Raw genomic sequence first — 18,480 nt, 5'->3', positions numbered from 1 at the left:
CCAGGGGGCTATTAAGAGTCAATCACATTGCCGTGGGTCTAGAGTCCCATGTTAGTCAGACCAGCAATTTCCTTCTCTAAAGGACATTAGTGAACCAGATGGGTTTTTCCAACAATCAACAATGGATTCCTAATCATCATTGGCTCATAATTCCAGACACTTAATTAATTCAAATTCAACCATCTGCCATGCAGGATTCAATCTTGGGCCCCCAGAATGTCATCTGGCTCTCTGGATTAAGATAACCCAGACAATACCCTCTAGGCCATTGCCTCCCCATAAATGCTGTTATGTAGGAAAGGTGATAGCCAATTATGTACAGTCAGATCTCACATGTAGCACAACGAGGGAATGATTGGTTAATCGGTTTCAATTATGTTAATTGAAGGGTAATAATGGATGAGGAGACGGGGGAGGAAGCACCTGCTCCTCTTTAAAATAGTGCAACGAAACCTCTTATGTCAACTTGACAGGAAAGATAAGGCTCTTGGTTCAAAGGCTCACCTGAAAAATGGCATTTTCTGGCCATTCCTGAGGCACTGCATTGAGAGCGGATTTGAGCCCGCAATCCTTCAACTCAGGTGTGAGAGCATTGCCAATGAACCCCAGCTGGCATTTCTTCAAAGGGTGTGGGTGTGGGTGTGGGCGTGGGTGTGGGTGTGGGTGTGGATGGGAAAAACCAGTCAGAGTTCTCAATGCTGACCCAGTTTTTTACTCCATGATGTCAAAGGCGATCCAGTGGGGACAGGATCAGGGGTGATAGTGTTGGCACCGTCCATACCTCCTGTTGTCTTGTGCTAGACCGGGTCACACACAAAGAATGGGTAGCTCGGGGGCACATCAGCTCCTCAGGCAACCATAGTTTGGCAATTCACGTCTGTGCCACCAATAGATGGAATCAAGGGTGATCTCAATCAAATTTTCCTGTCTGCTCCACATAACCCCGGGCTTAATTATGTATCAAAAGTCTACCTAACTCAGCCTTGAATAAATTCAATAATCAAGACTCCACACTTTCTGTGGAAGCAAATGCCACAGAGGTACAATCTTCTCAATGTTAAAGAACAGACATCAAAACAAGCAATTTCATTGGCTGTGGAGGTGATATTAGACATTATTAGGGTTAATCATAATGACAATCATAGAGTTATACAGCACGGAAACAGACCCTTTGGTCCAACCAGTCCATGTCGAACATAATCCCAAACCAAGTTAGTCTCACCTGCCTACTCCTGGCCCATATCTCTCCAAACTCTCCCCATTCATTTACTTATCCAAATGTCTTTTAAATGTTGTAACTGTACCTGCATCCACCACTTGCTCAGGAAGTTCATTCCACATGCGAACCACCCTCTGTGTAAAAACATTTCCTCCCATTTCTTTATTAAATCTCTGTCCTTTCACCCTAAAAAGGTGCCCCCCCCAGTCTTGAAATCTCCCATCCCAGGGAAAAGGCACCTACCATCAACTATCTATTTATAAACTTCTATCAGATCGCCTCTCAACCTCCTGCACTCCAGTGAAAGAAATCCCAGCCTAGCCAGCCTTTCACTATAATTCAAATCTTCCACACTCTGCAACATCCTGGTAAATCTTTTCTGGACCTTCTCCAGTTTAATAATATCCTTCCTATAACTGGGTGACTAGAACTGGTCACAGTATTCCAGAAGAGGCCTCACCAATGTTCTGTACAACCTCAACATAATGTCCCAACCGCCATACTCAAAGGACTGAGCAATGAAGGTAAGCATGTCAAATGCCTTTTTAACCTCCCTGTATACATGACCTCAATTAAATCTCAACGTTGGCACTCTGTGATGTTTATCTTTTATGTTGTTCCCAATTATTTCCTCTCTCCTTCAAAAACCGCTGTCCCCTGCTAAGCCTCAGTCAATGAGATTGCCGGTTCTGTTCTAATTAGAACTGTTAATTTGAAGTTATGATATGTCTTTTATTGCTATATTTGTCTTTTACAAGAAAATGTGCTAGCAAAAAATAAATGATTTGGACCTACATGGATACTTGGAAATTCTCAGCAACAAAACATTGTCATTGGGATAATTTCTCCAGGAATTTAAAAACAGGCAGACTCTGCAATGCGTTAGCACTTTGATGAGTGTGTAGTTCCACACTTTTTAATAATCGTTCTTTTCCTTACCCCATTTGTCAATGTGTACTTTCTAATGGAGCAAAATAAAGGGACAAAGCAGACCATAGTTCATTACACCAGTAAATAATCCCTGATGGATAGACACAGGACATTAGATGGTGGTTTTAATGACAACATCCATCATGCGGGAAGTTTATTGGGACAAATGTGGTTTTACATTGGAACAAAATTGTTAAATCTCCGGACTGCAAACTGTTAGGAAAAGGAAGTGGCCTGCGGGGAAGAAAGGGGTAAAGGCACAGCCTTGTGTAGCACTGGACTGGACAAGAGAAAGGAAACCCTCAGTTCAGTCTGCAGTTTTGATGGAAACTCCGATGTCCTGGGCCAGGAAAAGGAGAAACAAGTGAAATCTTAACTCCGGGTTTCCCTTTGTTGGAGCATGGGTATTTGGACACCAGATGAAGATAGGATTGGTCTTGGTATGTTTTGTCTCATTCAGTGAAATTGTTAACGCTGTTAGTTCCCTGTGCTAGGATTAGCAGTAAAGGCTGTGGGGATCTGAACAGCTCCATATCAGCAAGGCAGCAGTACGATAAAGAGGAACTAAAAGGAACTGTTGTGTAAGGGTGTTTTCTCTCAGTCATGCTTAATTCCAAGAGGAAGGCCTGATGAGGAGCCACTCTCATATCTGGGCTCAACTGTTTTGTGCAGAAATCATGCTGCCTGCAAAACATACTTCAGCATGTGCCACATCATTCTCTGTAGGCCGATAAAGTAACTGTGGAGAACACCATAAATATGACAGGTCTTACTCTGCTTGCCTGCTCTATTTTCAGTGTAGACGAGCAAGAGGCTGGAAGAACACAGCAAGCCAGGCAGCATCAGGAGGTGGAGAAGTCAAATTCCAAGTTCCATTACAGTTTTTGGATGGTCACTCACAGTGAGGCCTAGCATGTTGTTGCGCCATATACCACCAAATTTACCTCATTAATTACCTGTCTTGCCCCGTGGCATTTTTGTTTTGTCCTTTATCTGCCCCACTTTACCACACACTGTTTCCATAACAAGTTGTTGCCCAGCCAAAAGACTCAGCATTCCTTATGCCTGCGCCATCTTTGAAAGGTCACTGTGCACCTGGACAAACATTAGCAACCCGGTGCTGCCCCTCACTGGCAACGATATGACACAGCAGCCTCAAAGCCACAGTAGGCAGCTGTCATGGTTTTACACAAATGCCTTTCATAGAATCCTTACAGGCTGGAAAGAGGCCATTCGGCCCATCAAGTCTGAAGAGCATCTCACCCAGACCCCAAAACCCAGCATTTACCATGGCTAACCCATCTAACTTGCACACCCCTGGTGCTATATTTAGCATAACCAATCCACCTAACCTGCAGTTCTTTGGACAGTGGCAGGAAACCGGAGCACACAAAGGAAACCCACACAGACATGGGGAAGATGTTCAAACTTCATACAAACGATTACCCAAGGCTAGAATTGAACTCAGCACCACAAAACGAAGTCTGTATAAATTATGGCCTTCAACATTCCTCTGTCTACTACGTTAATCAAAAATTTCAATTGGCTTTGTGAGATACGGGTTACCCTCTATAAATCCTCATTGACTTTCTCTAATCAACTAAGAAGAAGGGCTTAGAGAGATATGGGCCAAATATTGGTAAGTTCACCACCCCATCAGGTGAAGTCCACTTGATGAAGGAGCATTGCTCTAAAAGCTTGTGATTTCAAATAAAGTATAACCTGGTGTCGTGTGATTTCTGACTTTGTCCACCCCTGACTGACATTGGAACCTCTACATAATTTTAAAATGGTGGAGTTACGTTTGGAATTTTCCAACCTAAATTGTTATTTTACAAATCGACCAAATTTTGGAAGATTATAGTCTCATCTGTTTCCTAAACTATCCTGGGGTGGAAACTATCATTCTCAAAATTTGTTAGTCCTGAGTGCCTTTTTTTTTCCAATGTTATTTTCTTCCTTATGTTAGCTTTAGAGAATTCAAAACCTTGATTAATTTTTGGTTTTCTTGAAGTAGTGGGTGTATTATTTTTCTCCTTATCCATGATGACTGACACAAAATAACTATTCAACAAGCCTCTCTCTAAATTTCATTTTAAGATTACCAGTGTGTCGTTTTAAAAGTCATTCCCCTAAACATGTTCTTCTGATATAATTATACATGCTATTTGTTTTGCAAGTGTGGTACTGGGAAAGCATAGCAGATCAGGCAGCATTCGAGGAGCAGGAGAGTTGACGTTTCAGGCAAAAGCCCTTCATCAAGATTCCACATATTATTTGTGTTAATCATGATATTCCTTTCAGGCATCTCATCTTCCTATGCTATTCTTGATATGCAGCCATGTTCTCAGGATCTACCCTATTCTCTGCATTTCTGCACTCTTTACTTTCACACCTCTCTTGTGAATGACAGCTGTTTTGTAGGTTGGATAGAACTCTTGCCCCAAGGAGGTATATAATGGTCTTGTGATAAGATTTTAAAGCTCCCACAGTTGTTCAATGGTTTTATTCAATAACAGTTTTAATTAGTTTTTAATTTCTGTCTGATCCCTTTAAAATTACCTGTTCTAAAATTTGCTTTGGTTCAATTATAACAACTGCTTCACCTTTGCAAACTGAGGTTGAATTTGACTATAGTAGCATCACTTGTTTTGCTTAAACATTTTCCTGCTGTTAAATTATTAAGTTAGGTTTAGTCCGCTTATTGGCTCCAGAATGTATTGCTCCAGAAACCATGTTGATGGATTTGAGAAATTCATTACTGAACAGATGCAACTTGAGCTGCCTTTGCACTTTCAAATTTATATGAAAAATAAAAACTCCTTTTGTAGCAGCGCTGTTTTTGCTAGATAGCACTCTAATCTCTGAATTAATGTAGTTTGCCATTACATTGTAGCTATCAAGAGGCCTGTAGAAAACTCCCACCTCAGTGTTAACTTCTTTCTTATTGCTTAATTCTAAACATAAAGACTTTGTTGACTGGTTCCCTTACCTATATCCTCTCTTACTAATATCGTAACAGTGCTTTTAATCACTGAACATACTCCGTCTCCATTCACTCTGAATACCTTAAAACCCTGACTATTTAATTTCCTTTCAGAAATCAAAAGATTTTTTAATGGAATTCTATTTCAATACTTTACGTGGTTTAAAAAAGCATTTTCACTATGACCTGGTTTGCATTTTCTGCCTCTTACTGCGTTTTTATGACACTAGAATGACTCATTAAACATTGCAAACCTTCTCAGATATCTTAAGCGTGAAATGTCTAATGTTTACGAATGATGGCATGACAGTCTGTAGCTTTAATTTTCACACTTAAACAAGAAAGTTATGGTCTGATTTAGCTGCTTTCCTCAGATCCTGAATGTTTACACCAAAGTGTATTTTTCAGTGAATGAGGAGTGAGGTTTGCACCCCAAATTGACATTGGTGAAGTGGGCACAATATGGATTACAACTTTCCAGTATGCCTTCAGATGAAATTTCACCCTCTCCCTTAATTAATAACCAGGTCCACCAGTTTTTTAAACTCTTGTGCCATGTGAAAATGCAGGGCAGCACAGTGACTGTCTCAATGAATATTGTTCTCTAAGAAACTCTTGGATGTCTTCGTTGCTATGAGATCTGAATTGTTTTTAGTAATTTCTCTTGCTTTCTGTCCCAATGGGTTAGACTTCAAAGTTGGCACACTGGCTCAGTGGTTGGCACTGCTGCCTCACAGCATCAGGAACCCAGGTTCAATTCCACCCCCAGGTTGTGTGGAGTTTGGATGTTCTCCCCATGTCTGTGTGGGTTTCCTCCTGGTGGTCTGACTTCCTCCCAAAGTCCAAAGATGTGCAAAGTCCTGAAGAAGGGTTATACCCAAAACGTTGACTTCTCCATCTCCTGATGCTGCCTGGCTTGCTGTGTTCTTCTAGCCTCCTGCCGGTCTACTTTGGCTGGGTGAATTGACTGAGTTAAGTTACCCATAATGTCAAGAGATGTGTAGTTTATGTGGATCAGTCATGTGAAATGCAGGGTGATAGAGTGGGTGGGGAGGGGTGCACCTGGGTGGGATGCTCTTTGGAGGGATGAATGGACCGTTTTCACACTGTAATAATTCACATAAGGTTCATGAAAGCTCCATTTTTGTCTAGTTTCTTCCTATCTCCCTGCAGATCTTTTTCAGCACTCCTCACTGACGAGAGCCAACTCCTGTCTCCGAACATATGACCATATCCCCACCAATCTGCTGACACTTCAAATTCCATTCCTTGTCCCAGTGTCAGTTAACATCATTGACAGTCTTCTCTTCCTGTACTGAATCTGTGACTACTCCTGTCCTCAAAAATAAACTTGATTCCTGACTTTGCAAAATATTGCTCCATCTTTAACCTTCCTTTCCTCTCCTAATCCTTGAATGGGTCATAACTTCCCAAATCCATGCCCATTTTTCTCAGAACTTCATGTTGAATGCCTCCAATTAAACATCCCACTCCCAGTACATTAACAATGTAGCTGTTACTGAAAACACAAGTGAGTGGGAATACTGTAAAAAAATCCTCACCAATTTTTCTGTAGCTTTTCAGACAAGCATCTAGTTGTTTGAGCTTGTACTTCCCTGATTCTAATTTTACTAATTAAATTGTAGCCCATCAAGAAGGGCTTTTGCCCGAAACATCATTTTTCGTGCTCCTCGGATGCTGCCTGACCTGCTGTGCTTTTCCAGCACCACTTTAATCTAAACTTTCATCTCCAGCATCTGCGGTCCTCACTTTCGCCTAGGTAATAGTTTATCTCCCTATTCCTGTACAAATAGGGTGGGAAATCCCCAGGATTAATCCTTGGGCCTCTCCTATTTCTCAGCTATATGCAGCAATATTATCCAAAACCAGAATTCCAAGGTCCAGGTGTTTGAGCCATACAGCATAGAAACAGGCCCTTCCGCCTGCCAGATCTATGCTGACCAACAAATACCAAACTACACTAATACCATTTACCTGCACTTGGTCCATAGCCTACTATGCCCTGGCATTTTAAGTCTTGTCCAGAATCTTGTTAAATTTTGCAAGAGCATCTCCCTCCACCATCCTCTCCAATATTGAGTTCCACATCTCCTCTACTCTGTCAATGAAAAAAGGTTTCCTCAGATCCCAATAAACCACTCACACCTCACCTTAAATGTATGCCCTCTGGTCTTAGACATGTCTGCCGTGGAGCAAAGATTCTCACAATCTACCCTGTCTATTCCTCTCATAATTTTTCACATCTCAATCAAAATCCCCCTTCAGCCTCCTCTCCTCCAGAGAAAACAAACCCAGCCAAGCTGGTCTAACCCCATAACTGAAGTTTTCCATACTAGGCAACATCTTGATGTATCCCCTCTGAATCCTCTCCAGTGCAACCATGTCCTTCCTATAGTGTGGTGACCAGAAATGTACGCAATACTCCATCTGTGGTCTAATCGGTATTTTATAAAGTTGCAACAAGACTTCCTTGCTCCTGGATTCTATGCCCCAGTTAATGAGACCATGAGCAAACCTATCACTTGAACACCAGGACACAATTCAGACCACATCATTAGCATGACTGTCACGATCACCTACTTCCACCTCTGGAAAATTGACCAACTCCTCTCCCACTTTGGATATCTGAGGCTGAAACTCTCATCGCTGTCATCCTTTTCTTGAAATTTGATTAATCCAACTCAGTCATAGAGATGTACAGCACGGAAACAGACCCTTCGGTCCAACTCGTCCATGCCGACCAGATATCCCAACCCAATCAAGTCCCACCTGCCAGCACCCAGCCCATATTCCTCCAAACCTTTCCTATTCATATACCCATCCAAGTCCTGGCCACCTCCCACATTCTCTTAGCTTAAAAATGTGTTGCTGGAAAAGCGCAGCTGGTCAGGCAGCATCAAAGGAGCAGGAGAATCGACGTTTCGGGCATAAGCCCTTCTTCAGGAATCACCTCCCACATTCTCCTCTCTGTAAACGTGAGCTTGCCAAAATGAGCGGCACAGTGGCTAGCACTGCTGCCTCACAGGGCCAGAAACCCGGGTTCAATTCCTGCTCAGGCGACTGACTGTGTGGAGTTTGCACATTCTCCCTGTGTCTGCACAGGTTTCCTCCAGGTGCTCCGGTTTCCTCCCACAGTCCAAAAATGTGCAGGTCAGGTGAATTGGCCATGCTAAATTGCCCATAGTGTTAGGTGAAGGGGTAAATGTAGGGGAATGGGTCTATGTGGGCTGCTCTTCGGAGGGTCGGTGTGGACTTGTTAGGCTGAAAGGCCTGTTTCCACACTGTAAGTAATCTACAAAAACACTGCCTTTCCCATGTCCCACTGTCTTCACCATCACTCTGTATTTGTTGAATAAGATTGGCTCCAAGGTGAATGATAACACAAACTCAAAATTATTATTCTTCATTCCAAGTTTGCCTATGCCTTCAGCTTTTCCTTCTAATCGTCCAACATTTCTAACCTGACCTCTTGCACATTCCCAGTTTTATTTGCTGCGCCATGGGAGCCCATGCCTTTAGCTGCTTTGACTCTCAGCTCCGGAACTCTCGCTGATCTCCTCTGCTGAGACATCCTTAAATCCTATCTTTTGGGCTGAGCTTTTGCTCCTCCACATCTCCTTATCTGGGTCGGCGGATTGCATTTTCCGCACTGGATGAAATATTTCCGGCGATATGCAGGAATGCAGAGTTAAGGTTAAAATCAGGTCAGCCACAATCTGATCAAATGGCAGTGCAGGACTGAGTGGCTTACTCTTGGTCCTTATTCATATTTTTTGTCACAATTCCTATGGGATGTCAAAGGTGTCCTTTAAGTAAAAAATATTGTTGCAGTATCCTGTCAAATTCCTTCATCATTTTAAACAGCTGGATCAGATCACCCCTATAATCTGTTAACCACCAGAAAATTACATATCAGCTTTATGCAACCTTCTGTCATAATTTAATAGCCTAAACCCTGGTCCCACTCTGGTCCATCTGTACTGCACTCCCTCTGAGGTTAAAGATTCAAATGGAAATGACTCACTCGGAGAAACAGGGGAAAGCCACGACCATAGTACCCGACAGCAAAGTAATCCGGGGTCGGCCGTAGGATTTTCATGATGTTTTCATAGAAAGTGGCTTGCTGTTTCTGCAAGGAGACAAAGAAGTGCAGTGTTATCTCCAGAACCATCACACCATAAGTAGAAGGCTATAAAGATCATGCTACAAAACTAGCAATCAACTTTGGTGAACATTATGCAAATACTCCAAGATGATTTAATGTTGGAGTGCTTTAAGATGATTCACTGCTCACACCATTCCAACATCCTTTCGCTTAGGTTTGCATTATTGTATATTAACGAGAGCAAGAGCCTCCAGAGTCTTGTCTCTAATCCAAGTCAGCGCATACCACAGCTTAAGAGGCAAGCTGTATACTGCATTATATTAAACAAAGCTTGTCTCAGAGAGACAAAAGTTGAATAGATTACAAGGTGGGTGAACACCTAACAATGCAGGATAAATGCTTTTCAAAGTCTGAGGCAAATGTAGCTTAGGGTAGCATAGCAGTACAAGGAAGGAACCTATTCTTTCTATTAGTCAGATTAATATCTCATGGGCTTGCAGACACCCACAGTCACACTGACAGCCAGGAGGATGAGTACCTCAGGTCAACAAAACAAGGTTATATTATTTGCATGTCATCTTGTGATTTAATATAACGCTGTAGAACAGTTATATAAAGTTTAATACTGCTATTAATCAATGTAATAAACCATGTCATTAGAGAAACCACTCGTGTAGAATCATAAACGGAATCATTGCCTCCGAACTCCCAAACCTTTGCTGCAAAGGTAATCATCAAACATCTGTTAAATTGATACCATTTGACAGGAAAAAACCTACAATCTGGGAGGATCCCCTTTGGGCCCATGCACCTGAAGTAATCATTTTACCAAATTATGGAATCCCTACAGTGTGGAATGAGGCCATTCAGTCCATCGAGTCTGCACTGAACCTCAAAATGCATCCCAACCAGAACCAGCCCCACACCTTATCCTTGTAACTCTGGTATTTACCACGGTTAACCCACCTAATCTGCTTATCCCTAGACAGTGTGGGGCAATTTAGCATGGCCAATCCACCTAACCTGCACATCTTTGGATTGTGGGAGGAAACTGGAGCACCTGGAGGAAACCCATAGACACAGGACAAATGTGCAAACTCCACACAGACTGGAATCGAACCCAGGTCCCTGGCACTGAGAGGCGGCAGTGCTAGCCACTGAGCCACCATGCCACCCAAAGGCAATACACACCCAAAGATCATCCCAATTTAACAAGGACAAATTCAGAGTGAGCTTGAATGAGCATCGAGCAGTAGCTTCTATTTCGTGTTAATTTATTCTCTGGATATGGGCATCACTGACTGGTTCATGTTAACTGTACTTCAGAAGATCCTGAGCCACTTTTGTCCGAAACCACTGTCAACCCTGAGCCTATTAATAACTTCCACAATCCTGTTTGACAGTGATTTCTGGGATTTTTCACCCGGGGCAATGAAGTAATAGTCCAAGGCAGAATGGAGTGTGCAACTTGGATTGGAACTCTGAGCTAAGGGTGCTCGCATCTGCCTGCTGCCTTAGTCTACCTTGACAGTGGAGTTCTCGAGAATGGGATGGAGCCAATGGAAAGTTGCAGTACTGCGTCCTTTGCAAATCCATTGAGAAATGATCAAAAACCAAACCATCTGGCAACATTTAAAAATACAATGTGAGTTAGAAGACGAGGTGAGAAAACATATCGGGTGGCAGTCCTTGGGGTCTCTGCAAGCCAGGTTTGAGGAGAGGACAGCCCATGTTCTGAATTTTATTAACAATCCCACTCCCCGATCCCAGGTCAGGCTAGGAACAGTCTCCGTCTCTCTCAGGGGTCCAATTGTGAAACACCGAGTCTTGAATCTTTTCAAGCTGTTCCGTGGAATGGGCTAATTGACCACTGGCCTTTCAGAGCTCTCCATCAGGGCAGGCTGCACGTGGGTACTTACCAGGTTTTGGCTCAGAAGTTCATAGTCAAAGATTTCCTTCTCAAATTGATCAGCCAGTTCCTTGCAGAGATTCAGGGCTTCCTCCCACATCTGAAAGAGAGGCACCATCCATCAGTGTAGAACCAGAGCATCCCTACACTGCAGACAGAGGTCATTCGGCCCATCGAGTCATTGCGCCAGTTGGAAATATGATTTTTACAGGGGGTGAGTTGCTGGTGGTGAGTGCAAGAAGCAATTACTCTTTTCATGCTCTGTCTCTCTCTCTCTCTGTACTGTATCCCTTCCCTTCCGATATTTTGGCCCAGGAAAGGCAATTATGAGACGATCAGGCAAGACTTAGGATGCATAGAATGGGGAAGTAAACTGCAGGGAATGGGCACAACTGAAGTGTGGAGCCTGTTCAAGGAACAACTACTGCATGCCCTGGATAAGTATGTACCTGTCAGACAGGGAGGAGTTGGTTAAGCAAGGTAACTGTGGTTTACTAAAGAAGTTGAAGCTCTTGTCAAGAGGAAGAAGGAGGCTAATGTAAAGATGAGGCATGAAGGCTCAGTTAGGGCACTTGAGAGATACAAGTTAGCCAGGAGGACCAAAAGAAAGAACTAAGAAGAGCCAGGAGGGGACATGAGAAGTCATTGGCAGATAGGATCAAGGAAAACCCTAAAGCTTTCTATGGGTATGTCAGGAATAAAAAAATAACTAAAGTAAGATTAGAGCCAGTCTAGGACAGTAGTGGGAAGTTGTGCGTGGAGTCTAAAGAGATAGGAGAGGGGCTAAATGAATATTTTTCATCAGTATTCACATGGGAAAAAGGCAATGTTATTGGGGAGAATAGCTTTTAGACTAGACAGGATTGAGGTTCATAAGGAGGAGGTGTTAGCAATTCTGGAAAGTATGAAAATAGATAAGTCCCCTGGGCCGGATAGAATTTATCCTAGGATTCTCTGGGAAGCTAAGGAGGAGATTACAGAGCCTTTAGCTTTGATCATTATGTCATCATTGTCCACAGGAATAGTGTCGGAAGGATGTTGTTCCCTTATTCAAGAAGGGGAGTAGAGACAATCCTGGTAATTATAGACCAGTGAGCCTTATTTCAGTTATGGGTAAAGTGTTGGAAAGAATTACAAGAGATAAGATTTATAATCATCTAGAAAGTTGATTAGGGATAGTCAACACAGTTTTGTGAAGGGTAGATCTTGTCACACAAACCTTATTGAGTTCTTTGCGAAGGTCACCAAACAGGTGGACGTTGGTAAAGCAGTTGATGTGGTGTATATGGATTTCAGTGATGCATTTGATAAGATTCCCTATGATAGGCTATTGCAGAAAATACAGAGGCATGGGATTGAGGGTGACTTAGCAGCTGGATCAGGAACTGGCTAGCTGTCAGGGTGGTGGTTGATGGAAAATGTTCATCCTGGAGTTCAGTTTTGAGTGATGTACCGCAAGGATCTGTTTTGGGGTCACTGCTTTTAGTCCCTTTTATAAATGACTAGGAAGAGGACATAGAAGGATGGGTTAGTAAATTTATGGATAATGCGGAAGAATGTTGCAGGTTACAGAGCGACATAGATTAGCTGCAGAGCTGGTTTGAGAGGTAGCAAAAGGAGTTAAACACAGAAAAGTGTGAGGTGATTCGCTTTGGAAGGAGTAACAGGAATACAGAGTACTGGACTAATGGTAAGATTCTTGCTAAGTGGTAGTGTGGATGAACAGAGAGATCTCAGTGTCCATGTGCATAGATCCCTGAAAGTTGCCACCCAGGTTGATAAGGTTGTTAAGAAGGCATACGGTTGATAAGGTTGTTAAGAAGGCATAAGCTTTTATTGGTAGAGAGATTGAGTTTTGGAGCCATGAGGTCATGTTGCAGGTGTACAAAATTCTAGTGCAGCCACACTAGGAGTATTGCATACAGTTTTGGTCACCGCATTATAGGATGGATGTGGAAGCATTGGAAAGGGTTCGGAGGAGATTTACTAGGATGTTGCCTGGTAAGGAGGGAGGGTCTTATGAGGAAAGGCTAAGGGACTTGAGGCTGTTTTCGTTAAAGAAAAGGTTGAGAAGTGACTTAATAGAGACATACAAGATGATCGCAGGATGAGATAGGTGGACAGTGAGAGCCTTTTTCCTCAGATGGCGAAGGCGAGCATGGGGGGGGGTCATAGCTTTAATTTGAGGGGTGATAGAACAGATGTCAAAGGTATGTTCTTTACTCAGAGAGTAGTAAGAGTGTAGAATGCCCTGCCTACAACAGTAATGAACTCGCTCACACTAAGGGTATTTGAATGGTCATTGGATAAACATGTGGATCATAATGGAGGTTAGATGGGCTTCAGATTGGTTTCACAGGTTGGCACAACGTCAACGGCTGAAGGGCCTGTGCTGTGCTGTAATGCACGATGTTCTATGCTCTATGATATCCAATTCAGAGAAAGCCTTCCTTGACCATCTAATTTGGAATGATTATGAAGAGCAGCATTTTTACTGTGAACCTCACAACACATTGGACATGTTTCATTCACATTTTCACTCTAAGAAGGTTGTGCCATGCTATTCTGCCAGGAACAGTGTGCTGGCAACAGTGGGGGCTTGTGGCTCTGGGTCGTGCTTGGGACAGATAGTTTGGGATAGTGTGATGTTGAAGAGATAGCAGCTGCAATCAGGTAGAGAGCTAGGCAATGCTGAGTGTTCAGGATATTTTTAGGGAGAGCAGGGGAGAGTTTTAGGAGGGAACGGGTTTCTCCCAGGTCTTAGGAAGAAACCATTGGCTCCAATCTCTTGGGGTTCCCCACTCTTCCAACCCACTGCCCCAAACTCATTGAGTCATTCAGCACTGAAACAGACTGTTCGGTCCAACCAGTTCATGCTGTCCATAATCCCAAACTAAATTACAATCGGTTCTGCTATAATACGTGTTTCTTTGACGCAAATTGTCTATAAGATGATTGAAGAATTTAGACCGTTATTTGTAGAACGTGAACTTTCCTTACCTGTGTTGGCTATAATGTGATTCCAGCTCCATTGGCTTAAACAGCGCTACTGTTAAACGATTTTCTTATGACCTGGGAACGCACGGGGACAGAACTGTCGCAACAGACTGTCGTCCCAATTGCCCGCGCTTGACCCCTCACCTTCAAAACATGTTCCTTAGTCTTGAAATCCCTCACCAATCTCTAAACTGTCAGCACACAATCCAGGCTGAAACTTTAGTGTGGTGATAAGAAAGTGTCGCACTGTGTGATTGAGGTACCATCTTACAGATAAGACATTAAACAGATGCCCTCAGTGGATGTAAAAAAACTTCCATGACATTACTCAAAGTAGATTGAGGGAGTTCTTCCCTGTTCCCTGGATAACATCTCTCACGCAACCAATTACACAAAAATACAAATCGGCTCATCATCTTTTTTATGGTGCGATCGCGCTTTGTGGAAGCTGATTGATGCATTGCCTACATTCTAACAGTGATTAAGCTTCAAAAATACTCCACTCTCTGTAAGATTTATTGGGTTGTTGTGAGAATGTGAAAGGTGCTATGCAAATACAAGTCCTCTCTTTCTTTATTACCTCGAATAAAATCTGATTTATAGCACGTAATATTTGGCCTATTAATGGTATTTGTCTATCCAGTACAGTGCAAGGCATTTCCCGCTTTATTTCAGTGAGCTTATCACCACAAGCAAGGGATCATTGCTCGCTGGATCATGTTTGTGGTATCATGCGCTTTACACACATGGTCAGGCTCAGCAGGGACAGCATTCTCTGCACTTAGCACGACAAGAACTATCTATTGAGAGGACAAATTAGATTCACCCAAGCTGGTTGGCACATGTTGGGTCCAGGTTGAATCTCATTCATTTGGCACTTACCTTCCCCTTGTCAAAGTAATCAATAATGGTTTTGTACAGGTTTTCTTTCAGCTGCCGCTGTGTTTGGGAATCGTGAAAGTCTCTTGGCATAACGTGCGAGGTGCATTGTTCATCAGACCACTGAAGTAGAAAATGAAAACTGGGTCAGTCCATGGATGTATAATGGGGTTACACTCCCTGGAAGAGGCTAATGGAATGTTAGCTATTATGTCAACGTTCTAAGGTTATCACTTTGCTGCGCTCAATTTGACGCTGCCTGGAAAAGCTGTGTTCAGTTTAGTTCACTGCACTTCAGGAAGGATGCTGCTCCTTTGGGAGTCCTACAGTAAATGTTAATCAGAATGAAGCCAGGTCTTGAAAGGAAAGTGACATTCCCATTTCTTCGCTGCTTTTCTTCGATATTCTTGGATTTCCCACAGCAGAACAAAGAGACACTCAAGAATACCCTACCTATTTAACATTCTCCCTCTCCTTTCTTTGCATAATTCTATAGTACACCTCCCCACGCCCGACACATTGGTGAATGAATAGTAAGCAATTGGTTATGGTAGCTCTCATAGCTGGTGGAATGGCAAGTATACATTATTACAAAATCCCCCAGCCTTAACACCTTCTTCAGGGAAACAGTGCCAGATTTCCGCTTCCCATTGCATGAGTTAGTGCGACCCAATTCAACTTTTATGGATGTGCCTCTTTGGTTCAGGTCATCCCTACCACAAGAAAGACAAGCACCTCTTTACCTATCTTGTCCTCTGCTGTCACTATGATAAATAACTAAATTAGATCACTTTTTGCTTGTCTTTATTTCTGAGCGTACAGACCTTAGTTTATGCCCTGATTAACCCTTTTTGGTCCTAGCTTCATTCTGCTGACCCTTCACTGTACCCATTCCAAAAGGCATTGCATTCTTCTTGAGGTGCAGTGGACAGAGTCGAACACAGTTTCTCCAGGTGCAGTTTAACCAGCTACAGCAGAACTACAACAGAACTGCCACCCCATTTTCTTCATCAACCTTGGCATTACAGCTGAATGCCATTAGCCTTTTGTCTCCAGTTTTCCGACTGCTCCACTAACTTTTAGAGAAGTCTTTGCTTGGATCACCTCATTCTCTCTGCCCATTTGTAAATCCCAGCTCCAGAACATTTTGGAAATGTTCTGCGCTCCCTTAAATCCAGAGTGGATGACCTCACATCTATTCCAACACATCAAACTCAGCTGCCACGGTCTCTCCACAATGGTTCATCAGATGGGAGCTTTCGGACGTAAATAGTTAAACCATTGGCTCCTTTCCCACCCCTGCACTCAGCACTGTGCGTTTTTCTTTACGTTAAAAGTTCCTAACCTTCAGCAGCTTAGCATGCAGGAGGAGTGTGTAGGCAGCCTCAGTGTAGTTTTCACAGTCCAGGTGCAGATCCCGAAGCTTATACAGATATCTGCAGAGCACAAACAGAAGTGAGAAACACTGAAGATTACTGCTGTTGTCCTGTAATTACTGAGCTGTAATTAACTCCAGGGAAAAAAATTAAATTACATGATTTTAGATAGTTGCAGTGATAGGTATTGTCAAAATAACATTTGTTAGTGTACATAATTGTTCCCAAGGGATGCAATATGAGGATAATGTTTGGTAACAAGGCTTTGTAGAGCAATCCACTAAAAACTGGAAATTACCGTCAGCGATGCTATTGTGTGAAAGCATTATATGCTCACATCAAGGCCCCCATTCTTTCCATTTATTTTAAATGGCTTATTGCCTCCATTACAATGGTAGAGGGAGGGGTTTAATCTGAATGCACTCAGTGTTTTGCAGATAACATCACTGTGTCATTTGCTGTAAATGTATTTGTTTATTCTGGCACTCCAGTGTGCACTGAGCTCACATAAGGCTCACATTTCTGCAGCCAGTTCCTTTCACCTATCCACACTCCTGGCATGCCATCTTGTTGCCTTCTTTCTGTGTCTCCTCTAATTAATACCCCTGCCTAGCTCAGCCCAATTCCTTTACATTTCTCCCTCTCCCTTACTCAGCACCATCATTTCTCAACTTCCTTCTGGACTTGCAAGGCTGGAGATGAGGTTTCAGAAGTGAAGAAGGTGTTTGGTACACCTTCCTTTATTGGTCAGAGTATTGAGTACAGGAGTTGGGAGGTCATGTTGCAGCTGTACAGGACATTTGTTAGGCTATTGTTGGAATATTGCATGCAATTCTGGTCTCCTTCCTATCGGAAAGATGTTGTGAAATTTGAAAGGGTTCAGAAAAGATTTATAAGGACGTTGCCAGGGTTGGAGGATTTAAGCTATAGGGAGAGGCTGTACAGGCTAGGGCTGTTTTCTCTGGAGCTGAGGCTGAGGGGTGACCTTATAGAGGTTTACAAAATTATGAGGGGCATGGATAGGATAAAGAGACAAAGTCTTTTCCCTGGGATTGGGGAGTCCTGAACTAGAGGGCATAGGTTTAGGGTGAGAGGGGAAAGATATAAAAGAGACTTAAGGGGCAACTTTTTCACACAAAGGGTGATATGTTTATGGAATGAGCTGCCAGAGCTGGTACAATTGCAATATTTAAAAGGCATCAGGATGGGTATATGAATAGGAAGGGTTTGGAGGGATATGGGCCGGGTGCTGGCAGGTGGGACTAGATTGGATTGGAATATCTGGTTGGCATGGACCGAAGGGTCTGCTTCCATGCTGTACATCTCTATGACTCTATGACTCTAAGGAGGGCAGGGACAATGCTGTCAGGTCTGGGAGGGAGCTGGAGGTGAAGTGAGTCTGCAGATAGGAGAAAGGAGTTGCAAAGTGGGAACAGGGACCTCAAAGGAAGAAGAAGAATGACAAAGGGAAAGCAGCCATTTTGAACTTTCAACAAAGGAATAGTGTACTGTAATACCATTGCAGTAAAGGATGACTTAATAGTGAACAGTTTGATTTCATAAAAATTTGCGATTTGGAGGAGCCGGTGTTGGACTGGGGTGGACAAAGTTAAAACTCACACAACACCAGGTAATAGTCCAACAGATTTATTTTGAAGCACTAGCTTTTTAAGTGCTGCTTCTTCATCAGGTGGTTGTCCATAAAAAATTACATTTGTGTGTGACCACATCTCACATACAGTGGATCACATGAAGTGTGGTGACTATGTTCAAGTCAAACATGTAACTATTTAGATGTGATCTCACCAGTCCACAGGAAGCAGGTTTGTGGTGCAGGCTTTTTTGTGTGTAGGCATGTGTCAGTTATTTGTTTGAAAAGGGATTCATTGCTAACTTATATCTGTTGCCTAGTGTCAGTTTAAATGTTGTGGTGTCTCTAAATGAACCCTCTCCTGTGTTCAGTGTGTGTGTTGTGTGAATGAAATGAATCCTCTCCCTATGTGCAGTGTGTGTGCGTTGTGTGCAGTGTGTGTGTTGTGTGCAGTGTGTGTGTTGTGT

The 18,480-nt window shown here is 42.9% G+C and overlaps 1 protein-coding gene across 1 annotated transcript in view; it reads right to left on the bottom strand.

Moving 5' to 3' along the window:
* Nucleotides 1-18,480, bottom strand: part of LOC122556798 (dedicator of cytokinesis protein 2-like) — a 727,415-nt gene that overhangs the window by 96,827 nt on the left and 612,108 nt on the right. The window contains exons 37-40 of the mRNA XM_043703987.1: nt 16,392-16,482; nt 15,050-15,169; nt 11,181-11,270; nt 9,181-9,285 (exon numbers count right to left, since the gene is read on the bottom strand). Of these exons, the coding sequence (XP_043559922.1) occupies nt 9,181-9,285; nt 11,181-11,270; nt 15,050-15,169; nt 16,392-16,482 (406 nt within the window). The remainder of the gene's footprint in view (nt 1-9,180; nt 9,286-11,180; nt 11,271-15,049; nt 15,170-16,391; nt 16,483-18,480) is intronic.

This window comes from Chiloscyllium plagiosum, chromosome 14 (genome assembly GCF_004010195.1).
Source record: "Chiloscyllium plagiosum isolate BGI_BamShark_2017 chromosome 14, ASM401019v2, whole genome shotgun sequence".
Classification (NCBI taxonomy): Eukaryota; Metazoa; Chordata; class Chondrichthyes; order Orectolobiformes; family Hemiscylliidae; genus Chiloscyllium; species Chiloscyllium plagiosum.
Note: the sequence above shows the minus strand (reverse complement) of the source record. Positions and strands in the feature narration are given on the sequence as shown.